Raw genomic sequence first — 27,297 nt, forward strand, 5'->3', positions numbered from 1 at the left:
TCTTTGTGTTTTTATGGCGTGCAGTTAGAACAACACAACACCCTTGGGGTGTGTGTATCTGGATTTATGCTGTGTCTCACTTCCTCCTATAACCTGTCACGTCCCGTTTCGTTCGGACGACAAGAGGGGTGGAAGATGTGGAGTAGCAGGCGTGTACAACGTCCGTCTTGTAGCGCAGTTTTTTTTTTATAGCAACAAACACAATCGGCAGCCCGCGGTAGCGCGGCACCATCATGGCAGCAGCAGCAGCAGCAGCACTCATTCATTTAATAAGCTTGTCCATGAAAGCAATTCCGCTTCTCCCCGTCGTGCCGCGGAAGATCCCGTCGAGGGTGAGCCGCGCGCCCATCGAACAGGCCAGAACCAGTTCCATTTCACACCCTCGAGCCGGGGGGAGACAGACGGCTGTGGGAGTGGCCATTTTCTTGACCACTTTGGTTAATGGCGTTTTGCTTCGGCCTGCGTTTTCGTGAAGTGAGGGCAGAGCGCTCCGGCGCAAACCGTTTTAAAACCTTTGATTAATTGCTAATTGTGCTGATTGACGGGCAGGAAGACGTGCGATGACTCGAAACAGACACACGGAAGGATAGGCACACAACACCTCTCGCTCGCTAGATCGGCCGTCTAAGATCGAATGCTTGACGGCACTCCTCGTAGCGCGTGTGGTTTGGGGAGTGTGTGGAGTGCCAGCCAAAGCGAGGTTTAGTTGTGTGATTTTAACCCAAAACGGTCTAAACGAACATGATTTATATCTCACACATGTGCTGCTGCTGCTGCTGCTGCTGAGCCAACGATAGTGTGTGATATTTTCACACACAAACGCGCTCGAGAGAGGGTTATTTTATGAACCATGAACACGAAACTAGTCATTTCCTTGAATGGTGGGCGCCATTACGTGCGCGAAACGTGATATTTTGTTTTCAGTGAGAGTTACGATTTAAATTATAGCATTGAAAAGTACAAAGAGTGTGCTTGGGCTGGTTTTTACGTACAGCAACACTATTTTCTGAATCTTTGGATAGTAATATTCATTGGCACAAAAGCAACTAGTTCACTTCAAACACCACACATATAGTACGACTTGATGGTGCCATGTCAAGCAATCGGTTATGCGTACGTCAGGTTCAGAGTTCAAATCTATTCGACACCGAGCAAACACACATGATTCAAAAGGATAAATAATCATTTTTATAAGGTAAGGGTTAATTACTTGCACCAGCTCAAAATCCAGTTTTGATTATTAAACTATAACTATAATATAACCACCCACATCGATGGACAACACCAACGCCGCCACACGTACTGCGTCAAACAACTGATCTCCCTAGCGGCTAAACCGCGTCAATCCCGCGCCCCATGCCTGTGTGGTGTCGTGGTGCCCTCCAAAATGGTCGACATTTTAGGTATTAAATCAACCATATTAATAATGCATCTGAATCTTTAATCAACAACACACAAAACGATTGCGTGTTTACCACAATCCATCCTTCGCTCCTTTTTCTCCTCCTCTCTCTTATCTACCTTCCAACACCAAACCAGAGCTGTCAGAGCAGCGTAGTCTCAGCCACGACCGCCACAGCGCGCAGAGCACAGAAGACGACCCACACGCTTGTTTTCCAATTAAAATCGGTAGCATTTCATCTCTGTGTCTCTCGCCCTGTCATGCTGGATGGGAAGAAGCATAGGCGCGGGTGGGAGTGGGAGGGGACTTAATATGCATGAACAAACGTTGCCGTCTTTGGTGTTGTTGTCTTTAGCTCCCCAGTACAACCATCGCCGCCGCCGCCATGGTGACCATCACCTTCCCGAACCCGGTGGGAGCGGGGGGAAGGACACGACCAGCCGCGTTGGGTGTGTGTGTGTGCTCGCGCGGGAGAAGGAGGTCCAGAGCGTTTAGTGTCTTAATCCGACCCCAAACAATATCTCCCTCTTCATTCGAGCTGGCCGCGCTCCGCGCGCTCCCAAAATCCGAACCACCTTCACCTTCGCCTGCACCCGCAAGCCCTCCCACTCATACTCGCCCACTCCCACCCCTTCCTCAAACAAGCTTCATCGGGCTCATAAATAATGTAAACTCTTCGGCGCTTAATCAATTCCCATCGCGCCGCCCCACACCCCATGGTTGTCTTGTTCTGCGACCCTCACCTACCCAATCCTCCCCAACTGCCTCGCCTCAGCCACCTAAAATGGTCTGGACCCCGACTGGACCCAATCAGTTCACAAGCCAGTCGGCAAGAGACCCTTAATGGGTGGTTGTGCGCGAGTTTCTGACCCGCGGAAGGAGAGAGACAAGCGGACAGCAAACGTCTTGCACGAGCGCCGCATTCCCGTCGTTTGCTTTAAAACACTCAACCATTCGCCTGCTCCTGCGCCACTCCCCACCAACCCCTTACTTCCATTTAAAGATGTCGCGGAAAAACGCATGTCGACGAAGCCAAACGGGATTGTTGGTTGGACGGTGGTGGAGGACGCAAGGCGATGGCGATGATGATGATGGCGTTGCGGTGGTAGTTCGCTGACAAGCAAGAGCATGACACCCAGACGTGAAGGCTGGGAGTGAAGGAAAGAGAGAGAGAGAGCTGTGCCACCGCTACGCTGTCTAAAAATAGATACTTGCTGGTCCACCCACCCTCACCAGCCGCTTCCCTTGCATCAAATAATGTTTGCCTATCCGCACACGCCCCGGTCGCTCTAATGACACATCGTTTGATGAACACCACGGTTGCAATATTGCAGAAACGGAAGGAAAGGGCACCGAGCACGATGGGAAGGGGACCCATCATCATCACCGCTGCGCAAACGAAGTGGTTTTGGAACTGGGAATGTTGGCCATAGAGAGAAAAGGCGTGAGAGAGTGAGCAGGAAGGAAGTTGCGGAATTGTTGCTGGTTCACCTTCTGCCAAATCCCATTTCTCTTCTCTGCCCGGGTGCACTATGGAGCTCGCTGCGCCTCGATGTCAGTGGGTTTGCACTTTAAAGCGCGCCTAACCGATTCTCGCGTTAGTTCCCTCGGGCTGCGATGGAATGGAGGAGCAGCAGAAACCATAAAGCAGGCGAGCAAACGTCCCCCCCTCTCTCCCACCGGCTGTTGCCGATGTTGCACATGATCAAACGCACCCAACCGACAAAGCCGGCTGGGGGAGACGAGATGTTAAGGACTGTCTACTCGGTGCGGTGCAGCCGTTTTGACAGCAGGCTCCTCTCTGTTTCACACAAAGTGTATGTAGACCAGGTGGTATACATAGCCTGTTTTTAATAGCCAATTTTGAACTTCACTTTTTTGACAGGACAGGTGAAAACTTTTTTTGGGAACTTGACGAGTACATAAAACTGAAGAGAGTTTCTCATTCTATTCTATAAAAGTTTTTCAAATCAAATCTGAACGAATTACGATACAATTTTGAATCGATAAAATATCTTCAATGAGGAGACTAATATCTCCTACGTATGTGCTGCTAAGAAATACGACCCATTCCTATCGAAACTCATTTCACCCGTTCTGTCAAATGAAGTTTTTGTTTAATTCAGAAATTAGTTACATACACTTTGAACTACACCAAGATGTATTTATTTACAAGGTCAAATCGCATAAAAAATTTTTATACTCCTTTCCAGCCCTCCCCGATTTTAATATCGGATCCTCCAGTATTGTTATGTCAAGTCGTGAAATGTCAATTTGCTCTGAAGCACTTCACCTCCTAATATACATACACCTTGGGTGTACACGATGCGATGCATGCGTTTTGACAGAAGGCTCCTCTATATCTTACTAAACAGTTTGACAGTAGCCACACAGTTGACACAGCTGTCAAAATACAAGTAAACATGTTACACTGTACGTCACCGTACAATGAGTGCTTTAATGTCCCACTTGCTCTCGTTTGAAACCTAAAATAAGCATGTAAAATGCTTTAAAATAATAATTAATCAAGCACCTGTCAAACCCGCTGACGTTAGCACACTCCGCATTTGCGCGGTGTTGGGCAACGCAAATGATCTTTCCCAGAGTACTGTGTGTATGTGTGTGTGTTGACGGTGCTGGTATGGGTGAGTGGGTGGTGGGCAGCTGTGCGCTCGGCGGCAATGCAGCACACAGCGCACGATACAACATTCCGGATTCATTTAAATTGGTTCCACTTCAAACCGGCTCAAACGCGCGAGGACCACCCGACCGACCCTGTGGCGCTTGATGCGGGTGTGTCTCGGCGGATGCGAGCGAAGGGGAGGATGGGAAAGGGGACAGCAGCGTACTCAGAGCGACTGTAAAACAACGCACAGCCCGAAACGATACGCCCCAGGGCCCAGGGGATGGGGCCAGTAGTGGAGGAATGAGGAAGGACGGATGGAAGATACGAAACATCGAGCGGACGCTTTGCCAAGCGCTGCTTCAGGGCAGAGAGAGAGAGAGGGGGGGCACAACCGCTACCGCCGCCGCCGCCATGTTGGACGAAGGGGGGCAAACAAGTGTTGCAAAAGGGGAAGGGAAGAAGAAGGGGTTGTGTTGTTGGACGATATTTGCGGTCTGCCATCGTTTGTGTGTGCACTTGCCGCGTCAGTTGTCTAACTACTGAAGGACGTGTAGAGAAAGTTTTAGACGGCGGCGGCGGTAGCCGTCGAGGATATTGGAGCTGCTGCTGCTGCTGCTGGTGGTGGTGGTGGTGAAACACTCAGTGAGTAAGTCGAGTCAGCGGGCGGGGTAAAGATACGGCCCCACAGTCCCAACCGTCCAATTACATCACTCCCGCGCGTACACAGCAGCAAGCAGCAAAAGGGTTGTGGTGTGTTTGCAGCGGCAATAGCAGTAGCAGAAGGGCGTCTCGTTGTATAATGTAAATGAAAGGACTACGGATATTGGTGCTCGAGACACCCGCGGGGAGGGGGGGGATTTTGCACGGACTACATCTACCAGGACATACCTTCAACATTTTCACCCATCCGTTCATTTTGATTCAAGCGACTCTTCAACATCTAATCCAAGGATTGGGTTGAGGTTTGGTGGTGTAAAAATGTAATAAAACTATCTCGACGCACAGGAAGATACACGCACGCACTGTCGGGGAGATATGCATTACGTACAATCTCCCCCCGGTACATATCTCTCTCTAACATCACACCGGAGCCACATCATTAGCCCGCTGCACAATGGAACATCAGCGAAGATAACGTGAGGGAAGACGTTTGATGAAACTTCCACTGGGGGACGATACCATGTAACCAGATGAACGATACCATGGTTCATTTGGTTCATCTGGTCTTCCAGCACCACGAAAAAACGATGCGGATGGAAGAGGCGCGTTTGGCGCATAAAACGTGATAGATAAGATACAACGAGGTTACGTCGGGTTCTCAACGCCTGTTTTACACTAACGTCATGATAGATGCACACAAAACATCTACAAACATGCAAATCTTCATTTAATAAAAAAGGGTAAGAACAGGTTGGAGACTCAAAGAATCTATTCTTCTGAAAAAGGAAGACCTTCAATACGACTTCTGAGGAATTTAAGTAAATTATAACGTTACAAAAGCATCGAAATAAATTGAAGATGTTGTAACGCATCACACCCATGACGTCGCATAACCCGCTTTTGGGATTTTCCCATCACATGTTTTGTTTCCGTGTAATGCCCATTATCCCTTCCCAATCCGTAATCACACTGATAAGCCGTCGCATGTGGCACCAAATCCCCAAAACACATTGACACGGAGGAATGGCTGCACCTCCTCCACCGCGCCATCATCCGCTTATCTTTGCATCAATAATAATGAAAACTTAAATCCTCAACGGATCGTCACAGCCGTTGCTAAAATTGTCCGCCCAGATTACACCCCGTACCCCACAATCGCAGTGCATCTAGTGACGTAACGCCTTCTTCCCGGTCCAACTTGCGGTGGTGCGGTGGTCGTGTACGCAAATAGAGGGACCATTTCATCAACTGAACGAACGTGGTTTCGGAGACACCACTTCTAATTTTAACAGACACAATCCTCCCACTCCAATGCCAGAAGCTCCCCAATGCCGGTCATCCGCGAGGTTTCTATCGTTCTTTAACACATTTTATTATTTCCGCAAAACATAAATAACGAGCAGAAAAATAAAACTAAGCACAAAGCACACAATGCCTTTCTGTTGAACTGCTCTGCTCTCGGGCTCACATGCCTCACTACGATTGTCATCACTTAAATACCCATAAATAACTGCAAATTTGCCACCGGGAATAAGCGCCTGAGCGCAAGACCTCCGTGACCTCAGCTAGGTGGCGCGGCAGGCAGTAAAACAATACAAACGTAACAAATGACAAATGAAGCGCTCTAATACTGTTTGTGTGTGTGTGTGTGTGTGTGTGTGTGTGTGTGTGTGTGTGTGTGTGTGTGTGTGTGTGTGTGTGTGTGTGTGTGTGTGTGTGTGTGTGTGTGTGTGTGTGTGTGTGTGTGTGTGTGTGTGTGTGTGTGTGTGTGTGTGTGTGTGTGTGTGTGTGTTCGAAAAAGATATATGCTAAATTAGTCATCCGTCCAAATAATCGTGAGGAAAGGCGAACAAAGTTGGTTGAACTTAAGACCCACACGCGTGCGTTTGGCGATAAATTTGGCCACCACCAACCATAGAGCTACTGCAAGCGTAGTGGTGGAGAGTGGGTGAACTCTTAGAAAGTTGAAACACGGCAAGCGGGAATGACACAAGAAGATTGCACCCCACCACACCCACTCCGGGTGCCATTTAGGTTGGTTGCTGTCAGTTTAAATAACCCAAAAAATTAAGCAAAGGTGCGTTACAGTGCTCTTTCTCCCTCTCTCTTTTACTCTCTTACTAACAACACCCACCTTACACCGAAATGTGTTAAATAATGAGCAACGACATTCCCGGCGAACAATGGCATTGACCGAGCCCGAGCGGTCCCGAGCGGCCGCCGTGTGAAGCTAGGGGGGGAAGCTATTTCAGGGATGACAAAAACTTGCGTACAACATTTATTTCCTGCCGTCGGCACCGGCGAAACATTCGGAAGCAACCAGAGCCAAGGGGGAGCAAAAGGGAGTGACTAAAACAAATAGCACACGGCTGGCCGCGGCTCGCAACGCAACACAATCCGTGTGTCGTGGGTTGTTACGCTGGGCGAAAACACAACGCCACACCGCCAACATGACAATGAAAAGTCGTAACGAAAGCAACAACAAAAAAAGGAAAGCAAACAATACACACAGCAAACAAATACGAAACAAAAACCCGTTCAATTCAGACCGAAGGCGTCCAACGTACACCATGGAGTTGGTGAGCAATCACACATAATTACCGAGCGATCTGACAAGATTCATTTGCGGACGGAAGAGGTCGCGAGGTGTGGGATGTAGAGGCTCAACCAACGGCAAGAAATGAAGGGTTAAAAGGGTTACAGAAATGAGAAGAAAAAAAACAATGCTTGTGCATTTACACACCTTTACCAAGTGTAAGTTTGGTATAATTAATGTTTTTTTCTACATAATGGTTCTTTAAACAATGTAAAAAATAGCTCCAACTAACCACTGCTTTTTGAATTTTACAACAAAAAATCCATTTCACAAATTCTTAAAAACAAAACAACTTCGCCCCGCAAAACATTCAAGGGTTAAACGATCGTTCACCAACATTAACCCATCATCATAATCGAGTCGAAAATTTCCCACCATTCTGCTCGCCGTGCCGCCACACACACACACACACACACACACACACACACTTCATCAAGCAACCCACCACCACTCGTTACAGACGATGAGCGTCGGAATTTCAGTTCGCAGCGACTTCCGCCATTCCATCGAAAACGAAGATGAAAATGGCCCGTGGTGGTGGTGGTGGTGGGGATGGAGGTGACGGCTTCAACACACGCACGCACACGCGATCCCATCATCGCCAGCTGAAGACGTTTGCTTCATTAATGATATTCGCGCTGCTTAAAGCAGCACGGACCTGCGCACGGAGAAGTACAGCTAGCTCATCATCATTACCACCACCACATCATCATCATCATCATCATCATCATCATCATCATCATCATCATGAGCGTGTCGTCACCTCCAGCAGCAGCAGCAGCAACACTACTGTAACGGGTGTGTTTATACAATGATCAGTGGCAGGTGCGATAAAAACCACAAGATCACTGGCGAACTACACACACACACACGAACCAACCGGTCTCGTCTGCCTCGCCTTGACACTCGGCAGAGCCATCGAAACGCGCCATATGCGCGCCGTAAATGGCGCCTACCGGCCGTTCCCCGTTACGAGGAAGCGTTACGGACGCGTTACGCGATGCGGCGACATGGCGGCTGAACACGAAAGCGATAAAAAACTGGTTTCTTTTTTGCCAATTTTGCTTCAGCACGGCGGGAGGGAAGGTGGGAGCAAAGAAGAAAGCAGAGCTGCTCAAAGTTAAACACCGCGCAAACGTTATGGATCTGGTGCAAATTAAAGGAGGAGGAAATAACAACGCGATCACCATTCGGCATCTGGTGCGCCGCACGATTTTGTTGAACGGTTATGGGCGCGAAATGAGAATACCGTTCAATGGACGCCTCCTCCAAATTGGTCAACGTAAAAGATTGTTTTGCTTTTGTTAAAACCGACGGATCGATTGAAAAACCCCGAATGTTAACGGCATGTTTCCGCATAACGTCGATGAAAGGTAACAGAATCTTATCATAAACTCGTGTTACAGCTACGCAAAACTGGAGTCCAGTACCCGTACAGTCCGCTTAAATGTTGCTTATTATCAATGTAGCTTTTTATTATTTCGTTTAATTGCCTTCGCAAAGCGAGAATTTTAACGAAAGCCTGCTTGCTTTATTTATTACACGTGCCAAACGAGATGGCCAACGAGACAAAATTAAAAAAAAAAACATTTATTTCACAACGCTCAAACGAACGGCATTTTTTCACACTGAACCAGCTGCCCTGAAGAAGCAGCACAAGAAAGACCCCTTTTCTTATTAATTAACCCGTTTTGAAAAGTTTCATTTGCTACCTTTGCGTCGCGCTACGTTCCGCTGCTCCGGTGATGCTTAATTTTATGCAAAAGACAAAAAAAAAACAACCTTACATGCAAGCTTACAACCGTCACCCGTGCGGAAGCGCTGCGCATAAAAGGTTAGCTTTGACAAGGTGTGCTGGCGGCAGGTGCAGCCCGCAAACAGCAAGATGGCATCATGCAGGTGAGCTAACGTAAAAACGTGAACCTTAAAAAAAGCATATCTGCACGTCAGCAGCTCCATCAGATACCGAAAAAAACGGCATTCTGGGACAACCGATTGATTCCTATCCCATCCCTCTTCGCTTGATCCGCAGTAGTGCAGATACATTGTGTACGGCCCGCTGCTGCTGCTGCTGCTCTGTCCCCGTGCACGGGAGCTCCTACCAACTGCACTTGCGCACAAAATGCCAAACCCATCTTCGCAATCCGTTCCCCGATGCGATAACATCTCCGCGGACAGGGGTCGACCTCCGCGTCACCTTCTGCCACCCAGGCCAATGTCGCCCTTTGGATGGTTCAGGGCACGCAGGTCACTTCACGTGCCATTGCGATCGCCGATACAGATAAGCCATTGCGAGGAGCAGCAGCGAGGAGATGAGCAGCACCACAGCCGCTGATCAGTCAATCGGACAACCAATACACACAAACTAACAGCAACAACACTGAGGAGAAGCAGCAACCAATCATCGAATGTTTGGACGACCTCCGCCGCTTGGGGTCAGCGGCGCGACCACAACCCCCAGGAAGAAGGACAGCACATCCAGGCAAAAACACAAACACTACTCTGCTTCTCCGTTCGCTAAACGCTCCGAGCTTCACGCTTCTCTTTGATGTCAATTAACGATTAGAATGCGAGAGAGTACTTGGTCGGTACACGGGGGTCGAGGAAATTCCTCTCCAATTGCGCGCCGCTAGAAGCTAAACCTCCGAACGTTCCCGGCAGCTGATAAGAGGGCATCATGGGAATTAAGCACAGAAAATAGCAACAAAAAACCCAAAGAACACTAACTACTTCCCGCAGACAAGCACAAAAAAAACGAAACGAAAACATGCACGATGGCCAACAAGCTGACCTCACAAGGTTACACCAGCTCCGCCGTGGAGGCTCACGCTCGAACTGGGAATTTCTTCTACCGCGGTGCCTGCTTTGCACGAGCCGAAACGCAAATAAACAAAATAATGGTACTACGTGCGCCACAGCATTGCCAATGCTTGTAGAGCCCCAATGCTTGTATAAAGCTCCTCCCAGGATGCTGTTTTGTATTCGCATGTAGCTGGGCACGGATGGATCCCACACACACACACACACACACACAAAACATCACCAAGAATTGGGGGGTGAAAGTCCACCGAACTCATTTGCAATCCACGTACACACGTATACCTTCATTATCAGTCGCAAAGTTAGTGACCGTGTCCGGGATTGGCAGAGGCTTGCTAATTGCGCTTCTCCTCTTCCGCCCAGCGAGATGAACCAGCCGATGGCACACACGTGGTGATGTGTATCCGCCACACCAATGGATGAGGAATGGGGAGGGCAAGTTGCGAAAAGCTGTGCTCCCTTTTTGTTGCGTATTGCGTCTTATCAGCTTAGCTGTTTATTCTGCTTCTTTTTTCTCCTATTGAAACCCTACTTCCGGTCGTTCTGCTAAGCAAACGTAGCGCAAGCGAGTAACGCGTCTGACTCAATGTTAGATAAGAGGTTTGTTTGACAAGGTGACAAGTGGTATCACATCATTGAAACAAAAAAGGGCAATTGATGACACGCGTGTTTCGATGCACGGCTCGGAAATTTGATCCTACATAAAAAGGATTCGTTTCGTAAAAAAGGAAATCTAAGGCTTGTTGATTTGTTGACAACATCTCACAAAGCAAAATGTGCTCAGCACGTAGATGGACAAACAAAACCGAAATCCAACGCTGTTACAGAAGATCGATACGATAGTATCATACGAGACGGATGGACTGCAACAGTACAGGACGCAGGTTCAAATCTGATTACGACCTTTATAAGACAAATGATGATTTAAATGGTTTTATTCTTACAAATTCTGTTCTATGCTCTGTTCCTTTGTTCTTCTCGTGCTTTAATTTCGATGTCCACCGTTTCATATATGACATGAGATACATGAGACACATCCTCAAACAACAATTTTACCTATCACTACTCTTAACCTAAATGCTCAATGTGCTGGTTTTTGCTGCAAGTGCTTTTCGCTGCTTCAGGTTGCGTGCGTTGCCAGCGAATAATAATGGGTAACCTGATACCATAAAGCACGTGTAAAGGGAATCGATCGATAGCGCCACCATCACTACCCTTTCCAACACACACACACCCTTTGCTGTGCCACTCATTCCCACCCCAGAGTTAATCACATTTCTCACGCTGCAGCAACACCGGTGGTATCGGTTTGATGGATGAACGTCCCTGTGCCCACCGGCTCAGCCCATGCCAACCAACACACCACCGATCCGACCGAAGGATGGTGATTCGGTTGCTCCACCATCGCCGCCCCATGTTTCGCGCACCGGTTTGGCAAGCGACGAACCGGCTCGCACCGGTCCCCGCTGGGTGCGTTTGAACTGTGCGAAGGGGACGATGGGGTATGTTGTGGTTGTGTGTGTGTGTGTGTGTGTGTGTGTGTGTGTGTGTGTGTGGGGGGGGGAAGGGGGATTTCCCCACACCACAAAATGCCGCCTCGCACACAACACATCTAAGCGACGAACGACAGCACACACACGCAGACGGTTGCGCGCACACTCACAGCGAACAAGAGAAAATGGTATTAGTTCACGGCCACGCGGTACGGCCGATAACGGGTGGAAGCTAATAGGCACCACCACCCAACCCAACCCAGTGCACCACTTCTGCTCCCCCAGTTTGCCGGGTGGTGGTAGTTTCGTGAAGATTTTCGGTCGCCCAAACAACGGACGTGAACCGCGGTTGATAAGGGAAATGGGAGCGCAATCACCGCTTCCCAGAAGAAAAAGTAGAAGAAGAAACATTTACTCCATCCCTTCTTCTCCCCAAACCATCTCTCCTTCACCCATCCCACAGGCTGAGCCACCTGAGAAAAGCTGAGCGGTTCGAAAATGCCGAAATTCATTGGCGCGTGTTATCGCGTGGCGGTCCTTTTCCCATGTCCTTTTGCCGCGTTCCCCCTCCCTTGGGCTATCCCGCCACTTGGCTTGTCACAGCGTGAGAGTGTTGAACGGGGAGATAAGCCAACGATGATGAGACTGGCACGGGTTCTTTTTTGCTTCATTTATTCATGGGCAAAGCAAAAACAAACCAAAAAACAAAACGGTCACAATGACTAACATCGCACGCCGTCATGAGCGCAACCGTTTGATGGCAATAATAATGATTAGAAAATTGTAACGATTCTCTTTTGATTTTTTCCGACTTTTTGCATCAATCTTTGACACTCTCCAGAAGTTTTTGATGGAGCCAAATCAAAGAAAAAACTCCAAAACAATATTACCAACGCGCACTAAACGATTATTTACGTACCAGTGTCATCATGAAGCACCTTCTTAGTGATGTAACACAGGCTTCAATTTAAGTCTTTTAGAATTTTAACTAACAGCTCTTTTCAACAAATAAACACACACTGCAGCATAATGTTATGTGCCACTAATTGCAAAAACCGTTTCATCAACAACACAAAACACACATTACAAAAAGAGGGGTCAATATCGCGTCTAAATTCCGCGCTTCGAGCCCGCGCTGCCGTGTTTGCACCCCACAATTGGCAGGGAGATACTGAAGCACCAGCCAGCTGACGCCGTTGTCCTAAGCATCCGCCGGGGTCGCATCGCCCCACATCGCATCGTGTCGGACGGGGGTTGTGGAACGGAAAGGTGGTCCCGTTCGCGGCTGGCAGTGCGCGTCTCACACCGTCGTGGTAACAGTGTAAAGTCGACGAGATCTCCCAGAGTGTCCCTCTGTGTGTGGGTGCGGGAATGATTCGCCCTGCGAGTGGCGCCCATCGATGGAGCGAAAAAACACAAACACACGTCCATTACCACTTGCCTGCGCCATATGGGAAGGGCACGCGGATTCGGTGCAAGTAAGTTTGCACACACTGCTGCTCTTCGTTCGTTATCACTTCTTTCCAACACAAGCACAAACACCACTCACGGGTACGCTGGCTGGAAGGGTTTTGGGGCGGTGTTTACGGCAAACATTGTTATTATCGCCATGGACGCATCTCATGGGGTTGGCCCTAAAAATTGGACTTCAAAGGCAGGTGTATCCCAAAAGGTTCGTCGTCAACCAATTAAATCCGGAATTTTGGGAATCGATTGGGGTTGGTCGTACAATTAGCTTGGGGTTTTTGATATTTGGTTATATAATATCTTATTTATCCTTATTAGCCAGTCTCATGGTACAGTCATCAACTCGTACGACTTAACAACATGCCCGTCATGTGTTCAAGCCCTAAATAGACCGTGCCGCCATACGTAGGACTGACTATCTTGCTATGGAGGGTAATCCAATAGTCATTGAAAGCAAACCCCACAAATGGTACAGGCAGCCCTTGACCGAAAACGGTTGTTGAGCCAAAAGAAGAAGAGAAATTATTTAATCTTATTAATAATTAATATTAAAGCTCGTACTGAACAAGTTCCCGAAATGACTACAACAATATCTCCCGCTGACTACAAGAGTAACAAGTGTGAATAATGCATCTTAAAAACGTAGTCACATTCCACAACTTGATGATGAGTGCAAAGCTTGTGCGAGAGTTCACGAAAGTGAGGAAAGATACGTACGCACGGTAACCATAAAAAGGTCAGAAATGTTGTGCCAATTGATGAGTCACGCTCGATCGTGAACCTCACACGTTCAAGCAATAACGAGGGAGAGGGAAAGAAGTTCGCGAGAGCTTATCGTTCGTTCGGTACAGTTCGATTGCATTCTTCGTTCATGCTTGTTCCTTCTTCATAGAGCTGCAATCACACGGCCCGTATCGTTTAACGCACAAGAAACAGAGTATTCCCCTCAAACACACACACACAACAACACAAGCCGGTGCTTCTTCTAATCACACTCAAACCAGTTTCATTGCTAACTCATCTGCCTCCTCTTGGCCAAACACAACCGACCGACCGAATCCAACCCAATCCGGATCGGGAGGTTTTGTACCGAACCGAACACAACCCCACACACTTGCCATCGGAAACACTGCGCCCGTCTCCGTCCCCCGCCAACCCGTCGCTAATTGACAGTGTAAATTGACAACAACCCCACACCACACCACCACAGCTTCTTGTTTCACGCGAAAGCTCACGTACAAACGCGTACAGAGCGCAACACACAATGAACCGGTCTCATCGCCTGAAACCGGAACCGAACGGGGGCGACATGTTGTTTGCAGTTGATCACGCGTCACAAGTGGCTTAGGTTGCGCGAGGCAGCATTAGTTGCTAATGAGCATCAGCACCCAACAGCGGACGGGGGGAGAGAGTTGGAAAGATGTGAAAATTATGGCAACCCATATCATTTTCCACGGCAAACCACGACCAACAGTTTAGCACATTTTTGTCTTTCTGGTTTGTTGCGGACAGTGTGCTACGGCCAAAGCACAGCTCAAACTCGCAACAATTAGCAAGGAAGCTATCGTTATTACAATGTAACGCTTCTGAGCTACACGCTGCAAACTAATGATAAACTATCAGTAGAAGCAACCCCTGTAATAACACACTTAATGTCCCGCTCCTTCATGACTGCCCCTGGAACAGAGTGTCATCCATAAGCGCAACGTCATCTTTCTCGACAGGACAGGCACAAAAAGTTCACATTAAAAAAAAAGCATTCCTCTCCCATCCCAAATCGGCTGCTAATGAGTTGTAAAAATAGCTTACCAACCTTCGGATAACGGAGGAGGGGTTTTCCCCACCCATTGTTTGCAACTATACTTTTCATCGAAGGTTGTGAACAGTCTTGCGTAGGATGGTACAAGCGCACGTAAAAACCAGACAAACACAGGGGCGGGAGGGGAAGGAAGTACACTTCACGGGAGTAGCAAAACAAACCCGAACCAGCCCCGTCGAAGCCAAATAAAATGCCGATTGATTTGACCCCAAAAATAAATATCTTTTCTGCCCCGTCCGGTTTCGGGCAGAAACGAGTAATGATTCATTAAGTTCGCGCAATCAATGACTTGTTTTTTTGTGGTTATGCAATTATTTATAGCCCAAAACTGCCCCCAGGACAAGAACGAGAAACTGGACAGTCACGGATACACACGGACACACACGGCTGAATGTGTTGTGTTTGGTTGCCATGCGCTATTTGCTACCAACGAGAGGTTGTTTTACAAATCGAGAAACTCATCCTCTACAATATTGGAGGCAAATAAAGCTGCAGGAGTGGTAGCGGCCAGTACTGGTGCTTAGCCATCACGGCAAAGCAAACATTCGTGGCTTTGGCAAACGGAACGCCAAACAAAACCTTTCCACGATGAGCGAAGGTTCTACAAACTTGTCAACCAGTTAGTTAATTGATGCTAAACAACAAGCAAAACTAACACACAGCACTCGTAGTCATAGGCAAACGAACGAGTCTGATGGGTTTTACAGTTTCCGGGAAGTCTTCGAAGTTCATTAATCCTTGTCTCAGAAATAGAGGTGGGCATTTTGGTTATTTTTAAGTGAACGTGAGTGAACCGAGTCAATCATTGCTGTGAACACGCGAGCTTGATTTCGTTTTTTACGTTCTTTTGGAAATTGCAGTTTCCTGTAAAGTCTGTGATTCGGTACACTATTCGAAAATCGGTAGAAATACAAATTCATCCGTTGGTCCGATCGCATGAAAAGCAAGCCAATACAGATCTATAATTCGATTCACATAAACAGTTTAAAATCGAGCATTTTCTGTTCATTATTTCAAAACGATCATGAATTTTTGCACCCACTTTCATGCTTTGTTTGATTTTGGTGCATTAAAAGAACTATAACGTTCTCTGCTTTGACACCTCCACTCAGAACGCGCGTTCCAAAAACGTGTCATCCAACAGTACTTACGTTGAACGATTGCCACTGGTTGAGCAGATACTGGTGGCACGCCTTGCACGCCTGCACCATTCCTTTCGGATCCTTCGGACGCGATCGTGCCGGTCTAAAAAAGCAAAAAAAGTCCGTTAAAGCCATTCTCATGACACTAAAAAGCTCAAACTACCACTACAGCCACCTACCGAGCGTGCGTTTCGTCGAAAATCGGAAAGTACGGCTTCTCCTGGTCCTTCACGTCCTTCGGCTTGACGGTCGCGATCTCCATCAGGCTCCCCCGCCGATGCTCGTCGCCGCACACGTAGCACACCTCCGTCATCGAGTTCTTGTCTGGCATGGAGAGGTCCAGTATGTCCGTGCCGGTGCTGCCGGTGCTACCGTTGCTGTTGCTGCCACTGCCCCGCAGACTGCTCTCCTCCGCCAGCATGCCGCCCACCGACGAGCCACCGAGCATGCTGCCGGTGGCCGAGTTCCTTAGATCCAGTGCGCCTTCCTCCTCGAGCCTTAATTGATGTTGCTGCTGCTGTTGCTGCTGCTGCTGCTGCTGCTGCTGCTGCTGTGCCGAATGGGAGGAGGTGGACGAGGACGACAGTGGCCCACCACCGCCCCCCGTGCCCAGATGGTTCCGATGGTGTTCCGCCGCGCCCGCATTGTTGTAGTTCACCATCTTGAGCTTGTGGTGCGCAAAGGAGGACATCTTGCGTCCATCGTAGCGCAGGCTGGCACCGGCCGGCGAGGGCACGGGCGACGGGCTGTCGTGCGTGCTGGGCCGTGGCGTCGTCGACTTTTCGTTTCGGCTCGACGGACGTGACGTCGGTGCTGGCGCCGTAGCCCCCGTCGCCGCCCCCGGTGGTTGCGGCTGGACGGTGCTGTTGCTGTTGGCGGGTGCGTTCGTGGTGGCGCCTGCCTGCTGCTGACTGGCGAGATGATTCTCCAAGAAGCGCTTCGCCGGATGGTATGGGGGAGCGGTCGAGGTTGTGCTGGAACCTCCCTCCCCTCCGCCCTTCGATTGTGGCGAATCGTTCCGCTGCGGAGCGCTGCTGCCACGCAGCGGACTGTCGTTGCGCGGCACCGTCGGCAGTGGGGAGGAGTACGCCGGCCCGGGCAGCGGTGGTCCCGCTGGCGGACGGCCATCCCTGTCCGGCCCCATCCCCCGTCCAGTGGTTGGTGGTCCGGGCGGTGGTGGCTGGCCGGCTGCTCCGTAGCCGGCGGGAATGCCGCCGCCGAGATGGTCCGCGCTCAGCCCGAGCACCTGGGCCGCATACTCGCCCTGGCTGCTCATCTCCGCCCCGATGTAGTTCTTGTCGTCGGTGCGCTTCAACCAGTAGAGCCGCTGGGACAGGGGTTTGCCCTCCCGCTCGTGGTAGTCCCACTGCTGGGCGAAGGTCGTGAAGCACAGGTAGCAGGACCGGACGCCCACCTTGGCCGGCGTCCAGGCCGGCACGCCGGCCGGCGGTGTGTGCGACTCGAGCAGCGGGAAGTGCGGCTCGGCCGGGTTGTCCGGGTTCTGGCGCACCCGCAGATAGTACTTGTCCTGGGCGCCGTGCGCGCCGCACACGTAGCAAATGTTGGCCGGATCGTCCATTGAGACGACCGAGGGCGACCGGGCGCCGGTGACCGGTGGATGGTGGGGATGGTAGGCCGCCGCCGACACCGGCGTACTGTGCTGGGGTACGGCCGGTAGCAGGTGGGCCGGATGGGACGCTGGCGGCGCTGGTCCGTGACCATGCTGCAGATGAGGATGCTGCTGCTGCTGCTGCTGGGCGTGCGGATGGTACGGATGGGCGGACGCGTTCGGGATGGGCGGCTGATGGTGGTGGTGGTGCTGTGGAGGCAGTTGCGGATGCTGCTGTTGTTGCTGGTGGTGTTGATGGTGCGGCGGTGGTGGCGGGGGCTCCGGCTGCGCTAGGGAGCCCCCACGTAATTCGTTCTTGATGTACGCCTTTGCCTTTTCCATGCTAATCTGCGACGATAGAGGAGAAGGAAGAGAAAGAGAGGAAAAAGGGGAAAATTAGTAATGTGTGGGAAAAGTCACAAAAACTCCCAAAAACGGGGTCATGTCAGTTTCATAATCAAAAGCATGTGCAAGCTGTCACAACTTGCAATTTGATTGTGTTTGATGTCCGCAGTAACTCAATGAGCCCGACGACCACCACAAATCAAAAATGTAAACAAAACCACTAAACCTAATTGATGCAATGTAATATAAAACAACTGAAAATGTCATGAAGAGGATGTGTTATGAAATTCCTACAAGTGAATTAACGGAGGACGGATCCAAAAGGAACAAATTCACACAACAGTGAAGAATCTAAATCGCAATGCGGGGAAGAATCGCCACAAAAAAACAAAAAAAACAAAAAAAACACAACGGAATCATACACCATGACAGGCACAAAATGCGTCTGGGAAGATTCGTCTGGTAAGAAGCATTCTGTTACACCATCAATGAACAACGGGGGTCAAACGGGGATAAGGTTATCAAGCGGCCGGACCACTTTCGACCCTGGCAGTTGATCCGTGTGGCATATGCGGCTGCTTCCAGCGCCCATCACCGCACAGAAAAGGTTTGACCCCGGTGTTAAAGCACAACAACACACATGTACGCCCACAGCAGAGAAAGAGAGAGAGACAGTGTGTGTACGTGTGATCGTCGGCAAAAATGGAAGCCGCCCGAAAAAAGGTTATCAGTGTTGGACGCGCGCCATTGGCATCGATTTGTTTTTTTGTTTCTGTCGGTTTGCTCCACATTGCCCAGAAAGAAAGAGAAAGAGCGACCAGGGAGAGGAGGTAGGTTGGGATGAAGTCAGTGCGCGGATGGTGATCGTTTGGTGTCCCTCCCCGGACACCACCTACTCATATCGGACAGAACTGTGTACAAACGCGAGCAAACACAAACAGTCTTACACACACACACGCAGGCATTTGTTAAAGTGACCTATGATCGGATGCTTCGTGTTGCCGATTCTTCACGTCCCACAAGAAGGAACGGCGCTCCTTCATCTAGATCAGTATTACGCATCGAAAATGACAGGGTTTCTCCGAATGGGCAAGCAAAAATCCTGCAAATTATGGTGTATTGTTATAACATTGTTAATTTTCATTTGCTTAACCAAGACCAACTAGTTGAAAGAGTCATGTAAAAAGTACATATTTGTTTAAGTACCAAAAAATTTACATCTTCTATACTTCTAGCATTCAATTAGGTGTGAAATTTAAGATTATTTCATGATGAGTTATTCTTAATATAATCATTATAGTTCCAAAAATAAAACAGACATGCCCATCAACTTTAAAATAAGTTGGTGAACCCTGTAAGTCTCGACCTGAAGCGCGGCGGCCAAAATAAATCACGCAGAAAGGACCGTAATGATTGAGTCGGTATTCGATTCGAATGTTAGGATGTAACTCCCACACTCTCCCCTCTATCTCTATCGCTCTCTCTCTTTCTCTCTCTTACTCTCACACTGATGTGTGATTTCGAGAAGGAAAAAAAAACTCCCTCTACACCACACTGCTTTCGTCGTCCTCCCCACACTCCTCGCCCCACAAATCCACACGAAACGTTAATAACGAGATTCCGCGGCGACGCGAACCAGAGCCACGCCGCGAACTTGTGTGCTAATGAACTGTGAGGTCATTCCGTGTGTCTGCATGTGTTTGTTTGTTTGTTTGTTTGTTTTGCAACGTTTGCTTTGCATCCCCCGCTGCTGCTGCTGCTGCTGCTGTGCTTGTTGTTGCGCTGCTGGTTGATCTCGGTAGAGTTTGGCAGGCAGTGGGTTTTGGTTCGCGCTGTTTGTTTTTGTTGTGTCTTGATGGTGGCGGAGAAGAGAAAAGGGAATTTTGCGGTGCTTTCATGTTGAGAATTCGTACTGCGCGTCGTCCCGTCGGTTTCCGTTGGTGGTCGTCCCACCCTGTGTTGGTTGTCACAAAACATGTGTGGCAACTTTTTCGATGTGTGGCAGCCACGGTCAGACACAAACACACAGACACACAAACAATTCATATCAAATTATGTTGATGTAAATGGCATAAAAAAAAAGAAATGCTAAAAAGTTGAACCACGGAAGAGGAAATGTGTTTTGTGTTACAATCAAATCGGTTGGAATGATTTATGCTATGCAACACACATTTATACATTGCAAAAAGGAAATGAAAATGAAACATTATTTAACCTCGTCCACATTTCATTCGAGCAACAAGTTGAATGGGGGAGAGGCAAAGCATTTCAAGCTTTCCAAGTGATGGAAGAAAACAGCAAGTCTTCATAGACTGTCTCGCAGCAAACCACGCTCAACCAAACCAAACAAATACACGCCGCGCTGGTGCCGAAAGATCGCACCAGATATTCGCGATATTTGTGGCTCGCCTGTGGCCACCGGGGGTGTAAATGAATGAAATTCGCATTTAAACACAGCTCCCATGGTAAAAGATGCAGATCAAGAGGAAAGCAAGGCGCGTTGCAGCGGACACGTCCGGGGGGATAAAATGTTGTACTCTCCCTGCACCTTCAACAAGTGCCCGCCGTCCCAGGGCCAGACACTGAAGAGAATGTTTTAATTGAACGCTGCTGCAGAGAGCAAAACGAGGCCGAAACGGGGAGGGAAACAAAAACAATGGAGCACAAAAAACAGTGGCGGTAGTACATTCAAAATGCGTTCCGTGTATCGATTATTTTGTTTCATTTGAAGCCCATCGTGCTTCATCACGCAAGCATGAGTTTTCTTGGGGAGGATTTTTTTGCTTTATTTTTTTGAGTGGAAATGTTGGGGATAATTCCTTCATACCCGCGTCACACGGGTCTTGTAATGGAAAGAAAACTGAGAAGCAACAAAAGGAGTAAAACAGGTTTATATTATCAAGCATATATATATATAACAAACAAATAGATATTCATTTGTAAATTTCCATACCGAAAAGAAGAAGGTTTTTCCTACTTAAATGTACACATAAAAAAAAGTGTATTTGGTTGCCTCTGTTGGCTTTTATACCTTTGCTGCATGCTACTACGAATGAGGACAAATGGTGACGGGAGCAACGGCACGGTTTAGCACGCAACAGATCGAGAGTTCAATTCCAACCTAGAGCAAGAAGAGTTCATTTAAGCATCCCGCTACAAAACTATTGCTAGAAAAAACTTCAACTGAAGAATCATGTACACACCATTACAAACCTGAAAATAATTGAGGTCAATCGATAACCATAATTTAGGTGGACCAGGACCATCAGGAAAATTTTGGATATTTAATATTGCGACAGCAGTGATTCATTCAACTCATTGTGCCATCATGCAATAATTGAATGCCTGACACATGAGAGATATTTTTTTAAATCCAATCAATATGCATATCCCAAACGATACACCCAACATTCGATTCGGAGGCTCTCTCGGGTTTGTCGACAATCCTGCCTACAAAACACGACTATCCGGAGAAAGTCTCCAGACCCAGCCTATCAGCATACACAAACTCTCCCGGCGGTGTCCCACTACGCCTCAAGCATTATTATAATAATAACGATAATAAAAACAAACAATTCCCGGAGCTTGCCTGGGCCATATTCGGGTAAACAAGTCCTTCCGCCACGTTTTTTCTCCCTTTCCCTGGTCGAACGGCAAATCCTTTCCACTAGCTGTGGCTCACAACACGACGCCAGGAAACAAGCAACATCCAATCATGTTCGTTCGGTGCTGCTGTGATGGTGGTGGTTGTTATATGCAGAGCAATTCCAATCTCTTTTCCTTACGGCGAAATTACGAAGTTGCTTCGCAACGGGCACCCACACGTGGCCCTTAATCATAAGGGCCTTTTATTTTGGTGCACTCACACACACACACACTTACATACCATATGCCCATGCAAATACAATCCCTGTGTGGTTTGTTTCGGCTTGGGCCTTCATTTCCCCCCGATCGCCCGGGATATTGTTTGATCCGTCGCAGAATTCAATCGAAAGTATTTCACCCCCTAGTCGCTGGGGAATGGTTGAAATATCTCGCAATAATAAAGCGAATCGAAAAGCAGACGCATACCCTTTACGTGGTACATTTGCCAGCCCACCACCACCGAGACCGATGGGCGATTTACAGCGTCTTTCATTTTGTAGCGCCAACCAGGCCGTTTGTTTCTTCAAACCCTTTTGGCTACACCACCGTACACATTCCAGGGTGAGGAATTTAAGATATTTTCATATGGGTGCTTCTTTGTAGTCTCTTTGGAGGATTGTCGGTTTACATTTACACCCACCTCTACAAACAATTCAGCATTAAAAGCCAACAAACTTAGTAGAAGAATATTGAAGTTTAAACCAATTATTAAATCAAACAATTACAACCAAATGAAGATAGTCTCTCCAGGAACTTATGTAAAGATATCGATTCTCTCTTTTTGTGCAGCATGGAGGAGGAGAAAGGACAATACCCCAAGGACGTACAACCTTTCCGCCATTGCCATTGTATCTCAGAAGCATAACAAATTGCATCCATTGGTTATGATTCCATCACATTCGAACTATTGCTTCTCCCTGTTGTCCTCTCGCTACCCCACCTTACAGTTGTACCATAAGCCCCGACAACTTCGATGAAGCACGGAGCGGCGCACCGTGGTTTGAGCTCCGGCGGTAAACCAGAAACATGTTCTTGCCCCACGGCACAACACGAACCAATTTAGGCAACATTCAACTGCGGACAGCGCTGGAAATGGATGGGAAGGAGTACGTGGAAACACATCATGTCTCGGCTGTGAGAGTGGGATGGTGAAGCATCCTTAACGTTCCACTGTAACCCCCGAGGAATAGATAAGTGCATACAATATGTAAATGTCACTCAACAGTTTTTGTACTGCACTGTTGAAAACGCAGAAATGAATTGTGTGTTTTCCCACCGTTGCTGTATCAGAATTAGCTAAACTAACAATATATAAGGGAAACGCACGCAGCTTATCATCCGCAACTTATCAATTTCTTCGCGCAATAACTTCCTCCCAGACGTTTGCAAACGCAAAAGGTGGGCAAAAAGGCGGCGCATCATAAGGGAAAGGAGATGCGTTTTCTTCCTCTCCCATGCTCCAACATCTATTGTTGTCAGTCCATGACCCGTAACCTCAAAAAGACATTGCGAGTGCAATGTGAGGGTTGGGGAGACTTGTCGCTGCTGCCATCTTGCAATGCTCGCTCTATTACATCTTTATGCTGTTAGCGTTTGCGTTTTCCGTTTTCACACCTATGTGCACCACCTTCCACCCTGAAAGATTAGGCGGGAATGATGCTCTTGCCCATCTTTTGCACAATTTCCTTTTTCCGCTCGCCCGCAATTATGTTACCGTTGGCCAATTTCTATAGCTTTGCGGTTGCATTTCCTTGCTTCCTCCTTTCTGATACCACGCTGATTTGATGCGGGATTGTTATTTTTTATATTTTTGTTGCGCATAATTTTGCTCTCATTTTCTTTCTTCTCATCAACTCTTTAGTCTGAGGTTAAGAAATAGTTTTTAAAAAATGGATGGTTAAGATATTTCTATTGAAAACGATTGGAGGGGATTATAGAGGATGAAAATAGAAATTTAGAGACAAATACATGCATAGAATCAATTACGAAATATCTTATAATCCAACGCACAGACAAAATCATGCAATTCCTTTCCCCAGAGCTGGTTGAAATTCAATGTTGTAACTCAAAAGGACACCATTCCCAGGGTAATGTTATCGTATGGAAAGTTTCTCCTTGGCGACTGTCATCACAGTTCCCTTCCTTCTCCCACCCCGCTTGCCACACTCAAAACAAAGCACACACATACCAATAGTCGCCAACGTGTCTATGCCATTGCGTTCGATTTTATGTGTTCTCCTCTACCAAAACACTCTCTCTCTCTCTCTCTATCACATCCTCGGTAGTGTATTTCGCCTAGTTTATGGTGACGCCGGCCTGTGTTCTACATGTAAACTGTGTCCCTGTGTGGTCTCCTGTGTGTCTGTGTCTATGTGTGACTGGAAAGGATAGAATAAAACGGTTCATCACACTCTTATCCTTCCCATTTCGACAACCCTTGAACCCATGGGCGGCGTTCACACCCCCCGGGGATGGGTTGAGAGAGGGCAAGCGGGACAGGCACTACATAATTGGATGAGTAAACGAGCTACACAATGTCAAATACTACGCCAACCCGGCGGAATGGATCCTCTCGTGTTCGTGCGGCACCGTAGGAATTCTTCGCCACTTTCAACAGTTCGTTTGTTCGCCGACTCCACCACTTGGTGACTTCCCACGAGCAGCCCCACTCTTCAAAGAGCTTTTAGGCCACCCCATCGACGTTGCTTGTCCCCTTCCCCTTTTCCTCCTTCTCCTTCTCCGCTGGGAAGAATAACAACCGACAGCGGCCATTTGGGCGATATAAATTGAGTTACGGGAAAAGTTTGCTTGTTTTACACACACACACACAGGCCTCGATGGAGCAGCGGCTAGGAAGCAAAGAACCAAAGCACAAACCAAGGAAAAAGTAACCCCAGTGGCTCCCTCCCCGTCTACCAAGCCCTTCCCGACTGAACACACACACACGCACACTTGGGTAGAGAATATCAAACAATGTAATATGGAAATGGGTACGCTTTTCTCCATGGCTTTTCTCCAACGGTTTCTACCGACCGAGCTGCGCGACTGCGTCCGCGGAAGGAGAATGGGAGCAGAGATGACATATAAGGGGGGAAACGGAAAGTGTGTAACGGGACGCGGCGGAGAGGGCTTTTCATTTTGCTTCGAATGACTTTAAACCGTATTTATGCCATTTTTTGTTGTTGTTGTACAAGAGCTTCAATAGCAAGCTGCTGCTAGACTTGGCCCCAAAACGTTGGTGGCGCCGTCTCTTGGTGGTCGGGACAAAGGCCAGTCAGTTATGATCTTTTATGATTGAAAGTTAGGTGGCTGGCATATGGATTAGCAATCCCCAGTAGATGGCAATGGATGGTTGTGTTGACTACTGCTGCATTCAAGTTTGGTTAGAGCAGATTGGATGTGTTATGAAATATGTTGATATTGGCCAGCAAAGTTTCATGAAATGTTGTAAAGTAGAATTCTTCATAAACTAAGTTTGTAAAGTTACTATTTATGAAGAGATTCTATTCTATTTTACAGTTTTGTTAACGAAGGTAGTATGTATCTTATGTTTCAAACTAATGGAAGAAAAACGTTTTGTTGCCATTGTGATGTGTTTACATTTTCAATCTTCTTCATAATGCTACCTTCACCGTTAACGAAACATTTGATGCTCACATTTTGCACAACTCAGCTGTTTTTGTAACTAGTGATGAGCTCTTTGGAGCGCACCCACAACTAAGATCCGAGTACGGCTATAGTTAGTCCGATTTCGACTCCGCCCAAAGCGGAATCACTACTTCCACCTCGAGTCGTAGTGGGCCGGTGTCGGAGTTGTCCGGAGTATAAATCGTCGGAGTCGTTGCAAATGACCCCCAAAGCATTGCACCGGGCGTCTCCTGCAGACTCCGGATGACTCCAAACGACTCCGAACGCCTCCGAACGACTCCAAATGACTCTGGATGGCTTCGGCTCACACCGGACGGCTCCGACTTTTGTGTTCTGGACAACTTTGAAAGACTACGGATGACTCCGGACGACTTCGAACGACTCCGGATGACTCCGGATGACTCCGGATGACTCCGGATGACTCCGGATGACTCCGGATGACTCCGGATGACTACGGACGACTCTAAATGATTTCGGACGACTACGGACGACTCCGGACGACTCTGAATAGCTCCGGATAACTCCGAATAACTCCAGACAACTCCAGATGACTCCGAACGACTCCCAACCACTCCAGATGACTCCGGATGACTCCGGATGACTCCGGATAGCTCCGGATGACTCCGAATAACTCCGAATAACTCCGGATGACTCCGGACGACTCCGGATAACTCCGAATAACTCCGGATAGCTCCATACAACTCCGGATGACTCCGGATAACTCCAAATGACTCCGGATAACTCCGGATGACTCTGGACAACTCCGGATGACTCCGACACCAGAGGACTTCGGGCGATTTCGAACAGCTCCAAACAATTCCAAACAGCTCCGTATAATGTTAGACGACCTACCAGAGTTGGTTACAAAATTTTTGGAGTTAGGAGCCAACTTCACCCATCACCAGTTCTAACCAGTCGACTTTTGCTGTCTCATCAAGGGAAAACCAATACGCCCTCTGCAAAAAGTCTGCGAACTGACAATATGCTGCTTTAAGGGCCAAGAAATAACTGTACATTTTCCGCCCTCCTCAACCCCGCGTGTTCTATCATTGTTGTCTGCTTGTCAAGCAAAATCATTGAGGCAGGTGGAGCGAAGCAAAAAAAACCAAAGGTATCACAGCATAAGTGTTTATTATTCATTTCATTTAATGCTGATCGCAGCAGCAACACACAACAGGCAAAGGCGTGTGAGCTGCGCTAGGGCATTAAAAACGTGCCATGTCCATGACCCTCGTAAAGGTAGTGCAGAATTTCAACAGTACTTAATTTACAAGAAAACACTGCGACCACATCAAATGTAAGCAAAACCAAAACGCAAAAAAAATACAACAACTTGAAGCAAGTTCCACCCTTCTGCTTCTATCCTCTTCGTACTCAGTGTGGCGTTACGAAGTGAAGAAGCCAAAAGCGATTAGCGTAAAAAGCGCAAGCACCACACACGCAGCAAAACATGATAAGCGAACACACTTCGGATGGCCCCCTCCTGCAGCCCAACATAACGCCGGGAGCGGGGCCCCCCTCCCTCCATTTTGCACGATCGATGAAAGAGGGAGCGCGAAGGTGTAGCAAACGAGGATGCCGTACATAAATTGGCCGCGTGGAAACGATTTTAAAACCATGTGCCCCGCCATGGATTGCGAGACCCCCCGGGAAAGGGACAGCAGGACTCCTTCCACCCCTCCACCGCAACACGATCAAATGGAATGGCGTTGGAAAAGGGACGGACGTAATAAACTTCCATTCGGCTTCACCTTTCCCAAGCCGACCGTGTGTGCGGCCTGCTTATGATGAACGATCGGGCTGGCCCTTCCAGAAGCCCTACACACACACACACTCTTTCTTTGCGCTAGAATAAATCGCCAAACACATGAAGCAAGAGAGAGAGAAAGAGAGAGCGAGTGCAAGAGAAAATGGAAAGAGAAGAGCACACCGAACCATAAGAGCAGAAGGAAAAGCTCACTGACCTGGGCACGGTAAAAGGGTTGCCCCCCAATGGCATTATGTGGAGTCACAAAGGGAAGAGTA

At 48.3% G+C, this 27,297-nt stretch overlaps 1 protein-coding gene across 1 annotated transcript in view; it reads right to left on the reverse strand.

Moving 5' to 3' along the window:
- Positions 1–27,297, reverse strand: part of LOC121601262 — an 82,406-nt gene that overhangs the window by 44,359 nt on the left and 10,750 nt on the right. Inside the window, 2 exon segments of the mRNA XM_041930080.1 lie at positions 16,035–16,128; positions 16,205–17,982. Of these exon segments, the coding sequence (XP_041786014.1) occupies positions 16,035–16,128; positions 16,205–17,976 (1,866 nt within the window). The 5' untranslated portion in view covers positions 17,977–17,982.

This window comes from Anopheles merus, chromosome 2R, assembly GCF_017562075.2.
Source record: "Anopheles merus strain MAF chromosome 2R, AmerM5.1, whole genome shotgun sequence".
Taxonomy (NCBI): Eukaryota; Metazoa; Arthropoda; class Insecta; order Diptera; family Culicidae; genus Anopheles; species Anopheles merus.